Source organism: Phytophthora cinnamomi (genome assembly GCF_018691715.1).
Source record: "Phytophthora cinnamomi strain GKB4 chromosome Unknown Contig114, whole genome shotgun sequence".
NCBI lineage: Eukaryota > Oomycota > Peronosporomycetes > Peronosporales > Peronosporaceae > Phytophthora > Phytophthora cinnamomi.
The window spans coordinates 436,427-456,152 of NW_027151047.1; the positions used below are offsets into that span (position 1 = coordinate 436,427).

The 19,726-nt window shown below is 57.3% G+C and overlaps 8 protein-coding genes across 8 annotated transcripts; 5 read left to right on the plus strand and 3 right to left on the minus strand.

The window, feature by feature from the left end:
- Positions 1–506: 506 nt before the first annotated feature.
- IUM83_11468 (pseudouridine synthase) lies at positions 507–1,288 on the minus strand (the record flags this gene model as incomplete). The annotated part of the gene is made up of 2 exons (XM_067936028.1): positions 507–1,188; positions 1,260–1,288. The coding sequence occupies 2 exons, from the start codon at positions 1,286–1,288 to the stop codon at positions 507–509; spliced, it is 711 nt and encodes a 236-aa protein (XP_067781845.1).
- A 494-nt stretch (positions 1,289–1,782) lies between these two features.
- Positions 1,783–2,839, plus strand: IUM83_11469 (pseudouridine synthase; the record flags this gene model as incomplete). Its single annotated transcript, XM_067936029.1, has 2 exons — positions 1,783–1,798; positions 1,926–2,839. The coding sequence occupies 2 exons, from the start codon at positions 1,783–1,785 to the stop codon at positions 2,837–2,839; spliced, it is 930 nt and encodes a 309-aa protein (XP_067781717.1).
- A 603-nt stretch (positions 2,840–3,442) lies between these two features.
- Positions 3,443–4,504, minus strand: IUM83_11470 (NADP-dependent alcohol dehydrogenase C 2; the record flags this gene model as incomplete). The annotated part of the gene is made up of 2 exons (XM_067936030.1): positions 3,443–4,201; positions 4,253–4,504. 2 exons carry the CDS (start codon positions 4,502–4,504, stop codon positions 3,443–3,445), a joined length of 1,011 nt encoding a protein of 336 aa, XP_067781786.1.
- Positions 4,505–4,940: 436 nt separating this feature from the next.
- IUM83_11471 (importin-like protein) lies at positions 4,941–5,993 on the minus strand (the record flags this gene model as incomplete). Its single annotated transcript, XM_067936031.1, has 4 exons — positions 4,941–4,947; positions 5,013–5,311; positions 5,408–5,552; positions 5,632–5,993. 4 exons carry the CDS (start codon positions 5,991–5,993, stop codon positions 4,941–4,943), a joined length of 813 nt encoding a protein of 270 aa, XP_067781701.1.
- Positions 5,994–7,351: 1,358 nt separating this feature from the next.
- On the plus strand, positions 7,352–7,708 carry IUM83_11472 (Alanine-tRNA ligase; the record flags this gene model as incomplete). Its single annotated transcript, XM_067936032.1, has 1 exon — positions 7,352–7,708. One exon carries the CDS (start codon positions 7,352–7,354, stop codon positions 7,706–7,708), a length of 357 nt encoding a protein of 118 aa, XP_067781683.1.
- A 1,675-nt stretch (positions 7,709–9,383) lies between these two features.
- IUM83_11473 (uncharacterized protein) lies at positions 9,384–10,541 on the plus strand (the record flags this gene model as incomplete). Its single annotated transcript, XM_067936033.1, has 2 exons — positions 9,384–9,852; positions 10,345–10,541. The coding sequence occupies 2 exons, from the start codon at positions 9,384–9,386 to the stop codon at positions 10,539–10,541; spliced, it is 666 nt and encodes a 221-aa protein (XP_067781787.1).
- Positions 10,542–12,080: 1,539 nt separating this feature from the next.
- IUM83_11474 (uncharacterized protein) lies at positions 12,081–13,238 on the plus strand (the record flags this gene model as incomplete). The annotated part of the gene is made up of 2 exons (XM_067936034.1): positions 12,081–12,549; positions 13,042–13,238. The coding sequence occupies 2 exons, from the start codon at positions 12,081–12,083 to the stop codon at positions 13,236–13,238; spliced, it is 666 nt and encodes a 221-aa protein (XP_067781725.1).
- Positions 13,239–14,760: 1,522 nt separating this feature from the next.
- IUM83_11475 (uncharacterized protein) lies at positions 14,761–18,658 on the plus strand (the record flags this gene model as incomplete). The annotated part of the gene is made up of 4 exons (XM_067936035.1): positions 14,761–15,229; positions 15,722–15,914; positions 17,488–17,939; positions 18,462–18,658. The coding sequence occupies 4 exons, from the start codon at positions 14,761–14,763 to the stop codon at positions 18,656–18,658; spliced, it is 1,311 nt and encodes a 436-aa protein (XP_067781713.1).
- Positions 18,659–19,726: the final 1,068 nt, after the last annotated feature.

Below are 19,726 nucleotides of genomic sequence, written 5' to 3' on the forward strand. Positions count from 1 at the left end.
CGTTCATCCCATTACAGAGTTTTCCGAGGATTGAATTAGGCTCGTCTCTATTTCGATTTGCCACTTCAACGTGCGGTCACGTTTAGGAGTTAACCCACCAAGATCTTTTCGGTGGGGCGAAGGTTTACTACCATATTATATTATAATAGTAACGGGTGCCGTCGATTGTTGCAGCATTGATGTCTGGGAGTGTTTGTGGGTGCCCATATCGAATCGCCATAGCACAAAGAAGTTTTAACAGTGAAGCACTGCGCATGCGACCCCAACTAATCGGTGCCGTTCGGAAGCATCAAGCTACAATACGGCGATATGGTTGTCGATCTCAAATTGTGAGGCTCGTATTGCCTTCGTTTGTATACACTACACTACAATCAACACACAAATACGGACAACACGCACATCTCCGTGCCAACCAAGTCTCGGAACATCGTCCGAGCAGAGCGCTGTCGACCTCTCCAAGTGGTACCTACCACCGGGAGATCCCCACCGCCGAACGAAACGAGCACCTACGCGCGCAGGTGGCGGTAGCCTCCAGTCTGTGGGGCCGTTTGCTTCGCTTGGACGGGGTCCTGCATGGGATCCGCAGTCTGTGAGACCCCGCCGTAGGCCTTGCCAGTCGGAGCAGGAGTAGCAGCAGCAGTAGCAGAAGCGTCGGCCGCGGCGCCATTCGCACCATCACCAGCACCTGCCCCAGCACCAGCGGTGATGGCTGGACCCGCGTTTCCACCAACGCCAGCACCAGCAGCTCCGGTCGCCGGCGCGCCGGCGTAGCCACGCGTGCTCGGCGCTGTCCCGCCATAGCTTTTGGAAGGCCTACCGTATACGCCGTTGTGCTTGACGGCGTCGTCATCTACTTTGCCATATTCAGTGTTGGGGCGTCCGTAGCTGTTCACCGGTCTGCCATAGCCAGCGTTTCGCTTGACGGCATCGTCGTCCACCTTGTCGTAGCCACCGCTGCGTTTGACGGTGTCGTCGTCCACCTTGCCGTAGCCACCGCTGCGTTTGACGGCATCGTCGTCCACCTCGCCGTACGCAGTGTTTGGGCGTCCGTAGTTGTTCACAGGCTGACCATAGCCGCCGCTTCGTTTTGCATCGTCGTCCACTTTACCGTAGGCGTTGTTGCGCTTCACGGTGTCGTCGTCCTCCTTGCCGTATCCGGTGTTGGGGCGGCCGTAGCTGTTCGCGGGTCTACCATAGCGTGCGTTGCGCTTGTCGTCGTCGTCGACCTTGCCATATCCGGTGTTGGCATCGTCATTAACCTTGCCGTAGCCATCGCTGCGTCGGCCATAGGCGTTGGCAGGCTGGACGTAGCCACTGTTGCGCTTCGCGTATTAAGTTGATACTATCAACCTTGCTGCACCGGCCAACAGTCACTTCTACTGAGGGCTGGCGCATCCTCATCTGCTGTATCCGTCCGTCCACGCTCTCTAATGATTGCCAGTGTGCGATATCTACATGTATATCGACTGATGTTGATCTGAGTCAGGCTGCCTGTTGTGTAGCCTGGATAAAGGCATTCACGTACCAGTTGGGGTCTCCACGCGACCGGCAACTGTTATCGTATATGATAGAGGCTGCGCTACCCTCCTGTAGCGCAGTGTAGTTACTACCGCCCGCGGTGTTGACGTTCACGCTATGCAGCCTCCCTTCACGCAACAGCAACCCTGTCGACCACCGTGGTGACCACCCCACCGGTCCGCCATCCGATCGGGAGGTCAACTTGCTGTTCGTCGCGGGATAGAGGCGCGAGTCTGCGCGAGTTGCGGGCGCTGTCGCGGCACGATGGAACTAGGCGAAGGTGGTCTCATTCTCCGATAACAGTTGCGGTCGCGTGGATCCCGACCAACTGGCGCCTCCAAAGCGATACGCAACGTAGCAACCTGATGATGGTCAGCAAGACGATTTACGCGCATGTGTGGCGGCAGTAGTGTTCACGAGCAGCACCGTGGAGGCATCAACCGAGGTGGCGCAGACTTACGGGCGGCTAGACCACGACAGCTATGGCCGAACCGCCGGCTATGGCAAGACCGATAACGCGTACGGCAAGGTCGACGACGACGCGAAGCGCAACAGTGACTACGGCCAGCCTGCCAACGCCTATGGCCGACGCAGCGATGGCTACGGCAAGGTTAATGACGATGCCAACACCGGATATGGCAAGGTCGACGACGACGACAAGCGCAACGCACGCTATGGTAGACCCGCGAACAGCTACGGCCGCCCCAACACCGGATACGGCAAGGAGGACGACGACACCGTGAAGCACAACAACGCCTACGGTAAAGTGGACGACGATGCAAAACGAAGCGGCGGCTATGGTCAGCCTGTGAACAACTACGGACGCCCAGACACTGCGTACGGCGAGGTGGACGACGATGCCGTCAAACGCAGCGGTGGCTACGGCAAGGTGGACGACGACACCGTCAAACGCAGCGGTGGCTACGACAAGGTGGACGACGATGCCGTCAAACGCAGCGGTGGCTACGACAAGGCGGACGACGGTGCCGTCAAGCACAACGGCGTATACGGTAGGCCTTCCAAAAGCTATGGCGGGACAGCGCCGAGCACGCGTGGCTACGCCGGCGCGCCGGCGACCGGAGCTGCTGGTGCTGGCGTTGGTGGAAACGCGGGTCCAGCCATCACCGCTGGTGCTGGGGCAGGTGCTGGTGATGGTGCGAATGGCGCCGCGGCCGACGCTTCTGCTACTGCTGCTGCTACTCCTGCTCCGACTGGCAAGGCCTACGGCGGGGTCTCACAGACTGCGGATCCCATGCAGGACCCCGTCCAAGCGAAGCAAACGGCCCCACAGACTGGAGGCTACCGCCACCTGCGCGCGTAGGTGCTCGTTTCGTTCGGCGGTGGGGATCTCCCGGTGGTAGGTACCACTTGGAGAGGTCGACAGCGCTCTGCTCGGACGATGTTCCGAGACTTGGTTGGCACGGAGATGTGCGTGTTGTCCGTATTTGTGTGTTGATTGTAGTGTAGTGTATACAAACGAAGGCAATACGAGCCTCACAATTTGAGATCGACAACCATATCGCCGTATTGTAGCTTGATGCTTCCGAACGGCACCGATTAGTTGGTGTCACATGGGCAGTGCTTCGCTGCTGTAGTTTGATTTCCTTGTGGTGAAATGCTCGAGGCGGTTAAACGACGTTCCTACACATTGAGTATCCAGAGCTGTGACAGTGCCGGAAGTTGCGTGGGTGCCGGTCGCGATAGGTGAACAAGGCAACGGACTCTATAGCGCATGGAATAATGGGTAGCAGTCGACTCAAAACATAGCTGCCATTTTTGTTAGGAGCTAAGTACTGTTGGTTTTAGTGAACTTGTCCGAGGGTTGCTCAACAAGTCGTGTGGACAGAAAGATCCAACATAGAAGCTATACCATACTTCGGTGGCTCTGCTACAGATGCAACTCCGACCGACGTACTCTAGCGGCTTAGTTTTCAAGCACCACACGGTAGCGCACTCGTCCCTCACGCACCATATCCAGTCCTTCGTTCACCTTTGACATTGGCAGCTTCTGGACAATAGGACGCACATTCTTCTTCGACGCCAGCTCCAGCATGTCCCTGATGTCCTGGATGCTGCCGATGCAGCTTCCACGAACGCGCACTGCGCGCGGCACGATGAAGAAAGGGCTGAACTTCACGTCGTCGTTGGGGAGCCCGACCATGATAAAAGTGCCGCGCTTGCGGACAAGGCTCAGATACAGGTTGTATGGCATGTTGTTGGCGTCAGCCGTGAGAACCAGGTAGTCAACAGAGTTAGCCGCCTTCTTCTGATCTGCCTCATCGCTTAGGTTGTAGAACTCCTCGGCACCAAGAGCGCGAATTTCTTGCTCCTTGTTGGCAGAGCGAGAGAACGCGATCGGAGTGGCACCAAGCGCTCGGATGAACTGGATCGCAAGGTGGCCTAAACCCCCAATGCCAACCACACCAACACGATCCCCGGCCTTCACACCCTCCTGCTTTAGCGGCGTGAAGACGGTAGCACCAGCGCACATGAGCGGAGGCGCAACGTCAGAGGGGATGTTGTCCGGTAGCTTGAAGGCGTAGTTGTTGTCCACGCGTACATAGTCAGCGTAGCCACCGTAAGACGGCGAACCATCCGGGTATGTCGAGGCGTACGTGTATACAGCATGGTCGCACACTGCGTCTTCGCCATCCGCACAGTCGCTGCAAGGTTTCTCGGGGTTCTTGTTCAGGCACGCCCAGACTTGTGCACCGACAGCTACGCGGTCGCCAACTTTGAGGGTCTTCACGTCGGATCCTGCCAGAGTCACTTCACCAACGATCTCATGGCCAACGACGCACGGGTAAGCAGCAGGACCCCAGCCGCCTTCCATTGTATGAATGTCAGAGCCGCAGATGCCCGAGTGGGAGATTTTGATCTCCACGTCTTCGGGTCCGAGTGGTCGAGACTGGTACTGCCAGGGCCTGACTTCTCCTTTGGCATCGAAGGCGGCGTAGGCGTTCACGGTTCGCGGAGCTGTAGACATTGCGCTGGCAGGTGGTTGTTGAAAGGAAGGAAGAAATTCCTAAATGACCTAGGATGTCTAGCTAATGAGCAGCGTCATGTTATATAATAGATTTCACCGTCATCAAAAGCGATTACGGGGAGTCGGGGCTGGTCTGTCAGTCACTTTCCTCGTAATCCTGGGATCTTCATAATCAATCCCTGATGTCCCAGTCTTTTCAACTCTTCCTTCGTCACGCTGGTACTAAGGCGATTGACAGTACTGTGAATGTTACGGCTGGAAACCTCGACACAGCTTCAAAGTATGAATGACACAACTAGAGGATTGGGCTGGTAGTGCCATGAGAGAGCCTACCAAGGATAAAGATACCACCACCAATGATGTGATTTTATTCACCAACGACTGTGTCCTATTATCACTAACCAAAGAAACTGGGCTCACCACCAAATATAAATAATCAATCACTAAGAAATAACAAAGATAATTCGTCATTAGCACGTCAACTATTCAAGTTTTGAGCCCGACGCACATCAACCTCTCCTCACTCGTCAACAAGCCAACCCAGCAGCACTGACGAACAGCTCGCGTTACTTGGCCGCCCGCAAGCCTCGTAGAGTAGAACCAGCCCTCGAGGTCCAGGGCCGACTGGTACAGCATGTTGTACGCGTTGATCTTGTCCACGCTCGTGCTGGTGTTAATCTCCAGGCGCTTCTTGTCCACACCACCGATCTCGAGTGTCATTGTGTCCTTGCTATCCGACGTCTGGTCATCCTCCTCAACATCGTCGTCGGCGACATCGGACTGCTGAATGTTTAGCTGAATATGCGCCTGCTTGACCACCCAAAAGAACGTGGGGCAGGTATGGCACGAAGTCCTCGATCAGGATGCTGCCGATGCGCACGCACGACTGCGCATCTAGTGCACCTCGGGGCCCTCCAGCTCCTCGCTGGACTTCACGCGCACTAGGACCTGCACGATCTCCTTGACGTTGTTCACGAAGCGCGCTTTTCCAACAGCCAGGCCGACCAGGGCAACCGACTCCACGAACTTGACGGAGCAGCGAGTACTCCTAACCGTGGGTGTTGATCAAAACCTCCTTGACGAGCGTCGTAGAAGTGCAGCGACTCGTCGCCGATCACCATCACAACACTATCCACAGCAGTGATAGCTTGCTCGTGGGTCTAGTGCGGACACGCAATGCGTTAAAGAGAGCCTCGGGCAGAGCCTGACTGTTCAGGGCGACGCAACTGGCCTTCCACACGTTCGTGTTGCAGACATTGATCACTATACTGGCGGCCAGAGCGCACATGCGTAGCACACCCTGCTCGTTCTGGACTAGCGCCGTGAGGGCCGGCACGACCACGGCGTAGGAGACGGCCTGGAAGTTCTTGCCCTTCTCGTCGTCGCCGAAGTCCTCGGCGGTCTTGCTCATGCTTTGCAGAGCAGCGTACTGTACGTGCGGGTGCTGGTCATTCAGGACGCCCACCATGTTCTCGAGCCCGCGCGTCATGACGCGACTTGGCGCCTTCGCCCATCAGACAACTAGCGTTCAGATCAGCGCGATACTAGCGTCAGTCAGCGTCGCCCAGGATGCCCTTGATGACCGGGATGACAACAGGCAGCACGGCGTTGCCCCCTAGCGACGAGCTGGGACGATCAATCGCGGCAGCATCAGCGTCGCTGATCGAATTGTCGGCGTCATTGCGTGGTAAGAACTCTCTGGTTGGCGATGAATTCGTTTTTCTTCGTTGCTGAATGCGAAGTGAATGTCTTGGTTATTTTCACTCTTTTTACAGTGATTTTTTGCTGTTGGGGGAATAGCCAAAGTTCTTCGTGAGAATCATGATAGGGACCACCATCGCTTCGCACGTTTTGGTATTCACGTACTGGGCGTGTAGTCACAACGAGAAGTATCTTGAGTGATGTGGACTGATTCAACCAGAAACTTCTAGAAGCTCAATCGACATCACTCACGATACTTATTAGCAACATCCTATCGAGAGCTGTCGCTAAGAAGTATCTTGAGAGATGTAGACTGGTCAAATTGCGCTTGATATTTTATCACTACCCAAGTCGCGCTCTTGGCAAGCTTTGACGACACGACAGCCCCCACCCCTCTGAGGGCTGCCGTGCCAGATCGGCTTACCGAGAGTACGGCTTGGTAGTCAACCAGCTGCCCCCACCCGCTACTGCGACCATGCCACTGTTCTTGCCGAGGCCGTCGCTCGTTATGGTAAAGTAACCTGCTACAGAGTCCAGCTCAGCAAATGTTCACATTGGTTAGAGAAGTGCGAAGAAGCAGGAGTCATTTCTGCATTCAAATATGTACTGTTAGCTCATCAGGTAATGAATTATTATCGAATTCTATTAAAAACGCTTGTGTGGCGGCACCTTAAACTGCGGTAGCGCGCTGAAAGAGGTGAAAGGTTAGGCAGTCTTCCTGATCGATATTGGCCGATGTGCAGTAGATTTTTGTGCTTCACAATGTTGCAATTGTAAGATATCACTTCATTATTTCCGATATCTGGCTAGAACAACCACAGGGCCCCTTCACTCTTCAACTTTATTTCAAGTATTTTTCCATCTTCATCGACACGTATTCCTTGCTATTGCCCAACGAAATCTTCGTCTTATCGCCACGAACTTCCGACGAAAATCAGATAAAGTTCTTTGCATAGCCTGGCTCAATGCAGATATTGCGAGCCCCGCCTTCTACTTCATTCTCGATTTCTTGTTGGATCCCAATACTACCGGATGAACCCGTTGTCTGCTTTGATTGCTCTAGCTAGCCTTCTGGTCTTTTGCTGTGGCGTTGATGTGGTTGATGCGATACCTGCCGCGCCAGCTGACCCGAGCGCGGTAACTTCGATGGACGGTGAAGATCCTCGAAATCCTGATACGACACTGAATGCAACGGTTGCAGACAACAACGTGCTGGTTACCCGCAGTAACATTATCATCGTCACCGACCAAGACAAGCGGGGCGTGGTGGACTTTATCAAGAACTTGGTGCAGAAAGATGCCAGCCCACAAGATGATGACCCACTCGCAACCCAGATTATCACCGTGTTCAGCCCTCGCAATGCTTCGGCGGACCTTCCTGCGAAAATGATGTCAAATATCAAGAGTGCTCTTCGGAGCCGCAACAAGCCAACACAGCTGCGCCAGATCATCGCCAAGTCGACCGAGTTTGCGAGCAACCTCGATAATCACGGAGAGCACTAACTACTACCGATCGCGTACCCGGGCTGCACAAAGCGTGGTGCAGATGAAACCGAACCAGCACGCAAGCAACCAATTTGCATGTCTCTTTAACTCAGAACTTTCAGTTTCGCATAATCGTCAAATTCAAGCTACATGCAGGCAAAAGCAGGATGTTGTTGACTTGGCCAGTGCAATTTGTGACTAAGGCCACCAATTCACCACGCTACGCGAAGTGGGAGTGCGTCCTACCCTCTCCCCGCAGTGCGGGGACCCCGCACTTCTCGGACGATGCGCCGAGACTTTTATCTCACAGACACATAGTGCGTCCTTTTGTATGTTTACACACGGTCATGTAGTAATGTCACGTTTGACTCTTCTTGTCATCATTGCGAAGCGTTCGGCAGCCATCCATTTATCTATCTATCTAACTATCGGCAGTCCGGGTTCGGTGGCGCTGCATTCGTGTATCGAAGCCCTCGTATTGACCATGAGTTGGTTCCGTTTCTTTGTTCGCTCTTTGATCTTCCGTGCGAGGCCAAAGCGACTTCACTGACAGTGTACCTGTCCTATCAGCCGTCCCGGAAGAACTCGTTTCGGTGGTCGACTCAAGTTGAAGTGGATAGAAATAGAAATGCACATAGCCAGTCCGAGTGGCTGGATGGCAACTCCCGACGCATGCTGAGCAGCAAGACGCCGCCGCCCCCATCGCTTTGGTATTTTAGAGTCGGTCTACTTGGTCCTGGTTCGCAATAACAACTAGCAGTGCTACCAACTTTTGCTGTGGCGAATGAGATGGCGGACGCAGCTGGGCATGCTGAGCTAGGCTTACTCGGCTTACCATCTCGTCTATCGAAAATTGGCTGCGATTGATTTAATCGCCCTGGTCTCTTGCGCTCTCTTACTGCTGCCTAGAGCCACTTACCCGCCTCTACGATGCGCGTTGCCTCTATACTAACGATAGCAGCTGGGCTCTTCGAGGTCGCATGAGTCGCCACAGCTAAATCCACACAGCAGGAACCCCATCGACCCTTTAACTGCGCACGCACCTGCAACGACCAGCGAGTGAGTGAGTGAGCGAGTGAGCGAGCGTCTTGCTGTAGTCGATCGTGGAGTACACCTTCGTGGCGCCTGGCAAGGTGCCAGCAACCTACTTGCTGCTGCAGCTGCTGCTGCTGCTGCTGCTGCTGCTGGAGGGAGCAACGAAGCGAGCGTACTCTCCGCTATCATATCATCGATCTGTTGTCGTGGGCTTCCCACCATTCGGTGGTTGCTGGCTGCATCGCTTGGTAGGCCCTCTCACTCGTTGTACCTATCTGTTCTTGGTTGCCAGCCTACCTACCTACCTACCAATCTGCCTACCTGTCTACTTTTCTGCTTCCTACCCGCGCAATGGTAAAAGGGGCACGCAGCGTTTACCACCGACGACCTCCAGACCGGGTGGGCCAGCCCTACCGCGTTCAGCTGGCGTACGTTGCGCCAGCCAAGATCGAGGTTGCTGCTCGTCTGGTGGTAGAGCGGTAGCTGAACGTGCACGCACGCATACCCGCTCGCCCGTGTCGCCGGCCTAGTACCCCCGCCTAGCCTACGCCCGCCCACGCAGTCAGTGCTGGGAGCTCATTCTTCAATTTCTACCATCCCGACAAGGGATATCGCCACCCGCATACAAGCAAACAAACAGGCAAGCAACGCGACCAAGATGATGCTCAGCAAGACGATCTGCGCACTGTGTGTGGTGACCGTGGCGTTCTCCGCCAATGCGGTGGAGGCATCGACCGAGGCGGCCCAGACGTTCGGGTTGTTGCTACCCACGAGCCACAACACGTACGGCGGGTACGGCGGCGCAGCTACGAACACGAATACGTACGGTGGTGCGGCGACCGCGGGCACCAACAACTACGGCTACGGAGGCGCTGCAACCAAGTCGAGTGGCTACGGCGACACTGCGGCGGGTGTGGCCGGTCACGAAGGCCTGGGAGCAGGCGTTGCTGCTGGGCTGAACGCGCTTGGCGGGCTCCGGGCCAACGCGGGTCTCAGCGCGAATGCCGGTTTGAGTGCGAACGCCGGCTTGGACGCGTATGCGGGGTTGAACGCGAATGCCGGCTTAAACGCCAACGCTGGTCTCAGCGCCCGTGTTGGATTGAATGCTGGTGCCGGGATCAATGCTGGTGCCGGTCTTAATGCTGGCGCTGGGCTCAGTGCAAATGCTGGTCTCAACGCCAACGCTGGCCTTAACGCTGGAGTCGGCCTCAGTGCTGGCGCAGGGCTCCAAGCCGGAGCTGGGCTAAGAGCTGGAGCTGGTTTGAACGCTGGTGCTGGACTTAACGCAAATGCAGGCCTCAACGCCAACGCTGGATTAAACGCGGGGACTGGTATTAATGCTGGCGCCGGGCTTAATGCCAACGCTGGGCTTAACGCTGGCGCGGGTATTAACGTTGGCGCCGGGCTTAATGCGATCGCCGGTCTAAGCGCCGGCGCAGGGTTGCACACTGGTGCCGGTGTCGGTGCACACGCAGGCCTGAATGCCGGTGCCGGTCTCAACGCGAATGCTGGTCTTAGCGCGGGCGCGGGCCTGAATGCCAACGCCGGTCTGAGCGCTGGCGCAGGGCTGAACGCAGGTGCTGGTGTTAAAGCGGGTGCCGGGGTCAATACTGGCGCAGGTGCGAACGCCGTCGCCAACGCGGGCGTCAACGTGGGAGGCAAGAGCGACTCCACGGACAATAAGGATGGTTACGCGAAGGACACAGTCACGAGCGCCCCGGCAGCCACGCAGAAGCCTATCGCGCAGGCCTCGGAGACGGCTGCGCAAACGGCCACTAAGACCAAGAACAACGCGTATCGCCACCTCCGCGCGTAAGCAGAGCCACCTCCACCGAAAATGAGACCCACGCACAGACCGCCACGCGGCGTTTATCGAGTGCGTCCTACCCTCTCCCCGCAGTGCGGGGACCCCACCTCTCGGACGATGCGCCGAGACTTTTATCTCACAGACACATAGTGCGTCCTTTTGTATGTTTACACACGGTCATGTAGTAATGTCACGTTTGACTCTTCTTGTCATCATTGCGAAGCGTTCGGCAGCCATCCATTTATCTATCTATCTAACTGTCGGCAGTCCGGGTTCGGTGGCGCTGCATTCGTGTATCGAAGCCCTCGTATTGACCATGAGTTGGTTCCGTTTCTTTGTTCGCTCTTTGATCTTCCGTGCGAGGCCAAAGCGACTTCACTGACAGTGTACCTGTCCTATCAGCCGTCCCGGAAGAACTCGTTTCGGTGGTCGACTCAAGTTGAAGTGGATAGAAATAGAAATGCACATAGCCAGTCCGAGTGGATCAGAAGAGCTGGATGGCAACTCCCGACGCATGCTGAGCAGCAAGACGCCGCCGCCCCCATCGCTTTGGTATTTTAGAGTCGGTCTACTTGGTCCTGGTTCGCAATAACAACTAGCAGTGCTACCAACTTTTGCTGTGGCGAATGAGATGGCGGACGCAGCTGGGCATGCTGAGCTAGGCTTACTCGGCTTACCATCTCGTCTATCGAAAATTGGCTGCGATTGATTTAATCGCCCTGGTCTCTTGCGCTCTCTTACTGCTGCCTAGAGCCACTTACCCGCCTCTACGATGCGCGTTGCCTCTATACTAACGATAGCAGCTGGGCTCTTCGAGGTCGCATGAGTCGCCACAGCTAAATCCACACAGCAGGAACCCCATCGACCCTTTAACTGCGCACGCACCTGCAACGACCAGCGAGTGAGTGAGTGAGCGAGTGAGCGAGCGTCTTGCTGTAGTCGATCGTGGAGTACACCTTCGTGGCGCCTGGCAAGGTGCCAGCAACCTACTTGCTGCTGCAGCTGCTGCTGCTGCTGCTGCTGCTGCTGCTGCTGCTGCTGGAGGGAGCAACGAAGCGAGCGTACTCTCCGCTATCATATCATCGATCTGTTGTCGTGGGCTTCCCACCATTCGGTGGTTGCTGGCTGCATCGCTTGGTAGGCCCTCTCACTCGTTGTACCTATCTGTTCTTGGTTGCCAGCCTACCTACCTACCTACCAATCTGCCTACCTGTCTACTTTTCTGCTTCCTACCCGCGCAATGGTAAAAAGGGGCACGCAGCGTTTACCACCGACGACCTCCAGACCGGGTGGGCCAGCCCTACCGCGTTCAGCTGGCGTACGTTGCGCCAGCCAAGATCGAGGTTGCTGCTCGTCTGGTGGTAGAGCGGTAGCTGAACGTGCACGCACGCATACCCGCTCGCCCGTGTCGCCGGCCTAGTACCCCCGCCTAGCCTACGCCCGCCCACGCAGTCAGTGCTGGGAGCTCATTCTTCAATTTCTACCATCCCGACAAGGGATATCGCCACCCGCATACAAGCAAACAAACAGGCAAGCAACGCGACCAAGATGATGCTCAGCAAGACGATCTGCGCACTGTGTGTGGTGACCGTGGCGTTCTCCGCCAATGCGGTGGAGGCATCGACCGAGGCGGCCCAGACGTTCGGGTTGTTGCTACCCACGAGCCACAACACGTACGGCGGGTACGGCGGCGCAGCTACGAACACGAATACGTACGGTGGTGCGGCGACCGCGGGCACCAACAACTACGGCTACGGAGGCGCTGCAACCAAGTCGAGTGGCTACGGCGACACTGCGGCGGGTGTGGCCGGTCACGAAGGCCTGGGAGCAGGCGTTGCTGCTGGGCTGAACGCGCTTGGCGGGCTCCGGGCCAACGCGGGTCTCAGCGCGAATGCCGGTTTGAGTGCGAACGCCGGCTTGGACGCGTATGCGGGGTTGAACGCGAATGCCGGCTTAAACGCCAACGCTGGTCTCAGCGCCCGTGTTGGATTGAATGCTGGTGCCGGGATCAATGCTGGTGCCGGTCTTAATGCTGGCGCTGGGCTCAGTGCAAATGCTGGTCTCAACGCCAACGCTGGCCTTAACGCTGGAGTCGGCCTCAGTGCTGGCGCAGGGCTCCAAGCCGGAGCTGGGCTAAGAGCTGGAGCTGGTTTGAACGCTGGTGCTGGACTTAACGCAAATGCAGGCCTCAACGCCAACGCTGGATTAAACGCGGGGACTGGTATTAATGCTGGCGCCGGGCTTAATGCCAACGCTGGGCTTAACGCTGGCGCGGGTATTAACGTTGGCGCCGGGCTTAATGCGATCGCCGGTCTAAGCGCCGGCGCAGGGTTGCACACTGGTGCCGGTGTCGGTGCACACGCAGGCCTGAATGCCGGTGCCGGTCTCAACGCGAATGCTGGTCTTAGCGCGGGCGCGGGCCTGAATGCCAACGCCGGTCTGAGCGCTGGCGCAGGGCTGAACGCAGGTGCTGGTGTTAAAGCGGGTGCCGGGGTCAATACTGGCGCAGGTGCGAACGCCGTCGCCAACGCGGGCGTCAACGTGGGAGGCAAGAGCGACTCCACGGACAATAAGGATGGTTACGCGAAGGACACAGTCACGAGCGCCCCGGCAGCCACGCAGAAGCCTATCGCGCAGGCCTCGGAGACGGCTGCGCAAACGGCCACTAAGACCAAGAACAACGCGTATCGCCACCTCCGCGCGTAAGCAGAGCCACCTCCACCGAAAATGAGACCCACGCACAGACCGCCACGCGGCGTTTATCGAGTGCGTCCTACCCTCTCCCCGCAGTGCGGGGACCCCGCACTTCTCGGACGATGCGCCGAGACTTTTATCTCACAGACACATAGTGCGTCCTTTTGTATGTTTACACACGGTCATGTAGTAATGTCACGTTTGACTCTTCTTGTCATCATTGCGAAGCGTTCGGCAGCCATCCATTTATCTATCTATCTAACTGTCGGCAGTCCGGGTTCGGTGGCGCTGCATTCGTGTATCGAAGCCCTCGTATTGACCATGAGTTGGTTCCGTTTCTTTGTTCGCTCTTTGATCTTCCGTGCGAGGCCAAAGCGACTTCACTGACAGTGTACCTGTCCTATCAGCCAACTCGTTTCGGTGGTCGACTCAAGTTGAAGTGGATAGAAATAGAAATGCACATAGCCAGTCCGAGTGGATCAGAAGAGCTGGATGGCAACTCCCGACGCATGCTGAGCAGCAAGACGCCGCCGCCCCCATCGCTTTGGTATTCTAGAGTCGGTCTACTTGGTCCTGGTTCGCAATAACAACTAGCAGTGCTACCAACTTTTGCTGTGGCGAATGAGATGGCGGACGCAGCTGGGCATGCTGAGCTAGGCTTACTCGGCTTACCATCTCGTCTATCGAAAATTGGCTGCGATTGATTTAATCGCCCTGGTCTCTTGCGCTCTCTTACTGCTGCCTAGAGCCACTTACCCGCCTCTACGATGCGCGTTGCCTCTATACTAACGATAGCAGCTGGGATCTTCGAGGTCGCATGAGTCGCCACAGCTAAATCCACACAGCAGGAACCCCATCGACCCTTTAACTGCGCACGCACCTGCAACGACCAGCGAGTGAGTGAGTGAGCGAGTGAGCGAGCGTCTTGCTGTAGTCGATCGTGGAGTACACCTTCGTGGCGCCTGGCAAGGTGCCAGCAACCTACTTGCTGCTGCAGCTGCTGCTGCTGCTGCTGCTGCTGCTGCTGCTGGAGGGAGCAACGAAGCGAGCGTACTCTCCGCTATCATATCACCGATCTGTTGTCGTGGGCTTCCCACCATTCGGTGGTTGCTGGCTGCATCGCTTGGTAGGCCCTCTCACTCGTTGTACCTATCTGTTCTTGGTTGCCAGCCTACCTACCTACCTACCAATCTGCCTACCTGTCTACTTTTCTGCTTCCTACCCGCGCAATGGTAAAAGGGGCACGCAGCGTTTACCACCGACGACCTCCAGACCGGGTGGGCCAGCCCTACCGCGTTCAGCTGGCGTACGTTGCGCCAGCCAAGATCGAGGTTGCTGCTCGTCTGGTGGTAGAGCGGTAGCTGAACGTGCACGCACGCATACCCGCTCGCCCGTGTCGCCGGCCTAGTACCCCGCCTAGCCTACGCCCGCCCACGCAGTCAGTGCTGGGAGCTCATTCTTCAATTTCTACCATCCCGACAAGGGATATCGCCACCGCATACAAGCAAACAAACAGGCAAGCAACGCGACCAAGATGATGCTCAGCAAGACGATCTGCGCACTGTGTGTGGTGACCGTGGCGTTCTCCGCCAATGCGGTGGAGGCATCGACCGAGGCGGCCCAGACGTTCGGGTTATTGCTACCCACGAGCCACAACACGTACGGCGGGTACGGCGGCGCAGCTACGAACACGAATACGTACGGTGGTGCGGCGACCGCGGGCACCAACAACTACGGCTACGGAGGCGCTGCAACCAAGTCGAGTGGCTATGGCGACACTGCGGCGGGTGTGGCCGGTCACGAAGGCCTGGGAGCAGGCGTTGCTGCTGGGCTGAACGCGCTTGGCGGGCTCCGGGCCAACGCGGGTCTCAGCGCGAATGCCGGTTTGAGTGCGAACGCCGGCTTGGACGCGTATGCGGGGTTGAACGCGAATGCCGGCTTAAACGCCAACGCTGGTCTCAGCGCCCGTGTTGGATTGAATGCTGGTGCCGGGATCAATGCTGGTGCCGGTCTTAATGCTGGCGCTGGGCTCAGTGCAAATGCTGGTCTCAACGCCAACGCTGGCCTTAACGCTGGAGTCGGCCTCAGTGCTGGCGCAGGGCTCCAAGCCGGAGCTGGGCTAAGAGCTGGAGCTGGTTTGAACGCTGGTGCTGGACTTAACGCAAATGCAGGCCTCAACGCCAACGCTGGATTAAACGCGGGGACTGGTATTAATGCTGGCGCCGGGCTTAATGCCAACGCTGGGCTTAACGCTGGCGCGGGTATTAACGTTGGCGCCGGGCTTAATGCGATCGCCGGTCTAAGCGCCGGCGCAGGGTTGCACACTGGTGCCGGTGTCGGTGCACACGCAGGCCTGAATGCCGGTGCCGGTCTCAACGCGAATGCTGGTCTTAGCGCGGGCGCGGGCCTGAATGCCAACGCCGGTCTGAGCGCTGGCGCAGGGCTGAACGCAGGTGCTGGTGTTAAAGCGGGTGCCGGGGTCAATACTGGCGCAGGTGCGAACGCCGTCGCCAACGCGGGCGTCAACGTGGGAGGCAAGAGCGACTCCACGGACAATAAGGATGGTTACGCGAAGGACACAGTCACGAGCGCCCCGGCAGCCACGCAGAAGCCTATCGCGCAGGCCTCGGAGACGGCTGCGCAAACGGCCACTAAGACCAAGAACAACGCGTATCGCCACCTCCGCGCGTAAGCAGAGCCACCTCCACCGAAAATGAGACCCACGCACAGACCGCCACGCGGCGTTTATCGAGTGCGTCCTACCCTCTCCCGCAGTGCGGGGACCCACCTCTCGGACGATGCGCCGAGACTTTTATCTCACAGACACATAGTGCGTCCTTTTGTATGTTTACACACGGTCATGTAGTAATGTCACGTTTGACTCTTCTTGTCATCATTGCGAAGCGTTCGGCAGCCATCCATTTCTCTATCTATCTAACTATCGGCAGTCCGGGTTCGGTGGCGCTGCATTCGTGTATCGAAGCCCTCGTATTGACCATGAGTTGGTTCCGTTTCTTTGTTCGCTCTTTGATCTTCCGTGCGAGGCCAAAGCGACTTCACTGACAGTGTACCTGTCCTATCAGCCGTCCCGGAAGAACTCGTTTCGGTGGTCGACTCAAGTTGAAGTGGATAGAAATAGAAATGCACATAGCCAGTCCGAGTGGATCAGAAGAGCTGGATGGCAACTCCCGACGCATGCTGAGCAGCAAGACGCCGCCGCCCCCATCGCTTTGGTATTCTAGAGTCGGTCTACTTGGTCCTGGTTCGCAATAACAACTAGCAGTGCTACCAACTTTTGCTGTGGCGAATGAGATGGCGGACGCAGCTGGGCATGCTGAGCTAGGCTTACTCGGCTTACCATCTCGTCTATCGAAAATTGGCTGCGATTGATTTAATCGCCCTGGTCTCTTGCGCTCTCTTACTGCTGCCTAGAGCCACTTACCCGCCTCTACGATGCGCGTTGCCTCTATACTAACGATAGCAGCTGGGCTCTTCGAGGTCGCATGAGTCGCCACAGCTAAATCCACACAGCAGGAACCCCATCGACCCTTTAACTGCGCACGCACCTGCAACGACCAGCGAGTGAGTGAGTGAGCGAGTGAGCGAGCGTCTTGCTGTAGTCGATCGTGGAGTACACCTTCGTGGCGCCTGGCAAGGTGCCAGCAACCTACTTGCTGCTGCAGCTGCTGCTGCTGCTGCTGCTGCTGCTGCTGCTGCTGCTGCTGCTGCTGCTGCTGCTGGAGGGAGCAACGAAGCGAGCGTACTCTCCGCTATCATATCATCGATCTGTTGTCGCGGGCTTCCCACCATTCGGTGGTTGCTGGCTGCATCGCTTGGTAGGCCCTCTCACTCGTTGTACCTATCTGTTCTTGGTTGCCAGCCTACCTACCTACCTACCAATCTGCCTACCTGTCTACTTTTCTGCTTCCTACCCGCGCAATGGTAAAAGGGGCACGCAGCGTTTACCACCGACGACCTCCAGACCGGGTGGGCCAGCCCTACCGCGTTCAGCTGGCGTACGTTGCGCCAGCCAAGATCGAGGTTGCTGCTCGTCTGGTGGTAGAGCGGTAGCTGAACGTGCACGCACGCATACCCGCTCGCCCGTGTCGCCGGCCTAGTACCCCGCCTAGCCTACGCCCGCCCACGCAGTCAGTGCTGGGGAGCTCATTCTTCAATTTCTACCATCCCGACAAGGGATATCGCCACCCGCATACAAACAAACAAACAGGCAAGCAACGCGACCAAGATGATGCTCAGCAAGACGATCTGCGCACTGTGTGGTGACCGTGGCGTTCTCCGCCAATGCGGTGGAGGCATCGACCGAGGCGGCCCAGACGTTCGGGTTATTGCTACCCACGAGCCACAACACGTACGGCGGGTACGGCGGCGCAGCTACGAACACGAATACGAACGGTGGTGCGGCGACCGCGGGCACCAACAACTACGGCTACGGAGGCGCTGCAACCAAGTCGAGTGGCTATGGCGACACTGCGGCGGGTGTGGCCGGTCACGAAGGCCTGGGAGCAGGCGTTGCTGCTGGGCTGAACGCGCTTGGCGGGCTCCGGGCCAACGCGGGTCTCAGCGCGAATGCCGGTTTGAGTGCGAACGCCGGCTTGGACGCGTATGCGGGGTTGAACGCGAATGCCGGCTTAAACGCCAACGCTGGTCTCAGCGCCCGTGTTGGATTGAATGCTGGTGCCGGGATCAATGCTGGTGCCGGTCTTAATGCTGGCGCTGGGCTCAGTGCAAATGCTGGTCTCAACGCCAACGCTGGCCTTAACGCTGGAGTCGGCCTCAGTGCTGGCGCAGGGCTCCAAGCCGGAGCTGGGCTAAGAGCTGGAGCTGGTTTGAACGCTGGTGCTGGACTTAACGCAAATGCAGGCCTCAACGCCAACGCTGGATTAAACGCGGGGACTGGTATTAATGCTGGCGCCGGGCTTAATGCCAACGCTGGGCTTAACGCTGGCGCGGGTATTAACGTTGGCGCCGGGCTTAATGCGATCGCCGGTCTAAGCGCCGGCGCAGGGTTGCACACTGGTGCCGGTGTCGGTGCACACGCAGGCCTGAATGCCGGTGTCGGTGCACATGCAGGCCTGAATGCCGGTGCCGGTCTCAACGCGAATGCTGGTCTTAGCGCGGGCGCGGGCCTGAATGCCAACGCCGGTCTGAGCGCTGGCGCAGGGCTGAACGCAGGTGCTGGTGTTAAAGCGGGTGCCGGGGTCAATACTGGCGCAGGTGCGAACGCCGTCGCCAACGCGGGCGTCAACGTGGGAGGCAAGAGCGACTCCACGGACAATAAGGATGGTTACGCGAAGGACACAGTCACGAGCGCCCCGGCAGCCACGCAGAAGCCTATCGCGCAGGCCTCGGAGACGGCTGCGCAAACGGCCACTAAGACCAAGAACAACGCGTATCGCCACCTCCGCGCGTAAGCAGAGCCACCTCCACCGAAAATGAGACCCACGCACAGACCGCCACGCGGCGTTTATCGAGTGCGTCCTACCCTCTCCCGCAGTGCGGGGACCGCACTTCTCGGACGATGCGCCGAGACTTTTATCTCACAGACACATAGTGCGTCCTTTTGTATGTTTACACACGGTCATGTAGTAATGTCACGTTTGACTCTTCTTGTCATCATTGCGAAGCGTTCGGCAGCCATCCATTTATCTATCTATCTAACTATCGGCAGTCCGGGTTCGGTGGCGCTGCATTCGTGTATCGAAGCCCTCGTATTGACCATGAGTTGGTTCCGTTTCTTTGTTCGCTCTTTGATCTTCCGTGCGAGGCCAAAGCGACTTCGCTGACAGTGTACCTGTCCTATCAGCCGTCCCGGAAGAACTCGTTTCGGTGGTCGACTCAAGTTGAAGTGGATAGAAATAGAAATGCACATAGCCAGTCCGAGTGGATCAGAAGAGCTGGATGGCAACTCCCGACACATGCTGAGCAGCAAGACGCCGCCGCCCCCATCGCTTTGGTATTCTAGAGTCGGTCTACTTGGTCCTGGTTCGCAATAACAACTAGCAGTGCTACCAACTTTTGCTGTGGCGAATGAGATGGCGGACGCAGCTGGGCATGCTGAGCTAGGCTTACTCGGCTTACCATCTCGTCTATCGAAAATTGGCTGCGATTGATTTAATCGCCCTGGTCTCTTGCGCTCTCTTACTGCTGCCTAGAGCCACTTACCCGCCTCTACGATGCGCGTTGCCTCTATACTAACGATAGCAGCTGGGCTCTTCGAGGTCGCATGAGTCGCCACAGCTAAATCCACACAGCAGGAACCCCATCGACCCTTTAACTGCGCACGCACCTGCAACGACCAGCGAGTGAGTGAGTGAGCGAGTGAGCGAGCGTCTTGCTGTAGTCGATCGTGGAGTACACCTTCGTGGCGCCTGGCAAGGTGCCAGCAACCTACTTGCTGCTGCAGCTGCTGCTGCTGCTGCTGCTGCTGCTGCTGCTGCTGCTGCTGCTGGAGGGAGCAACGAAGCGAGCGTACTCTCCGC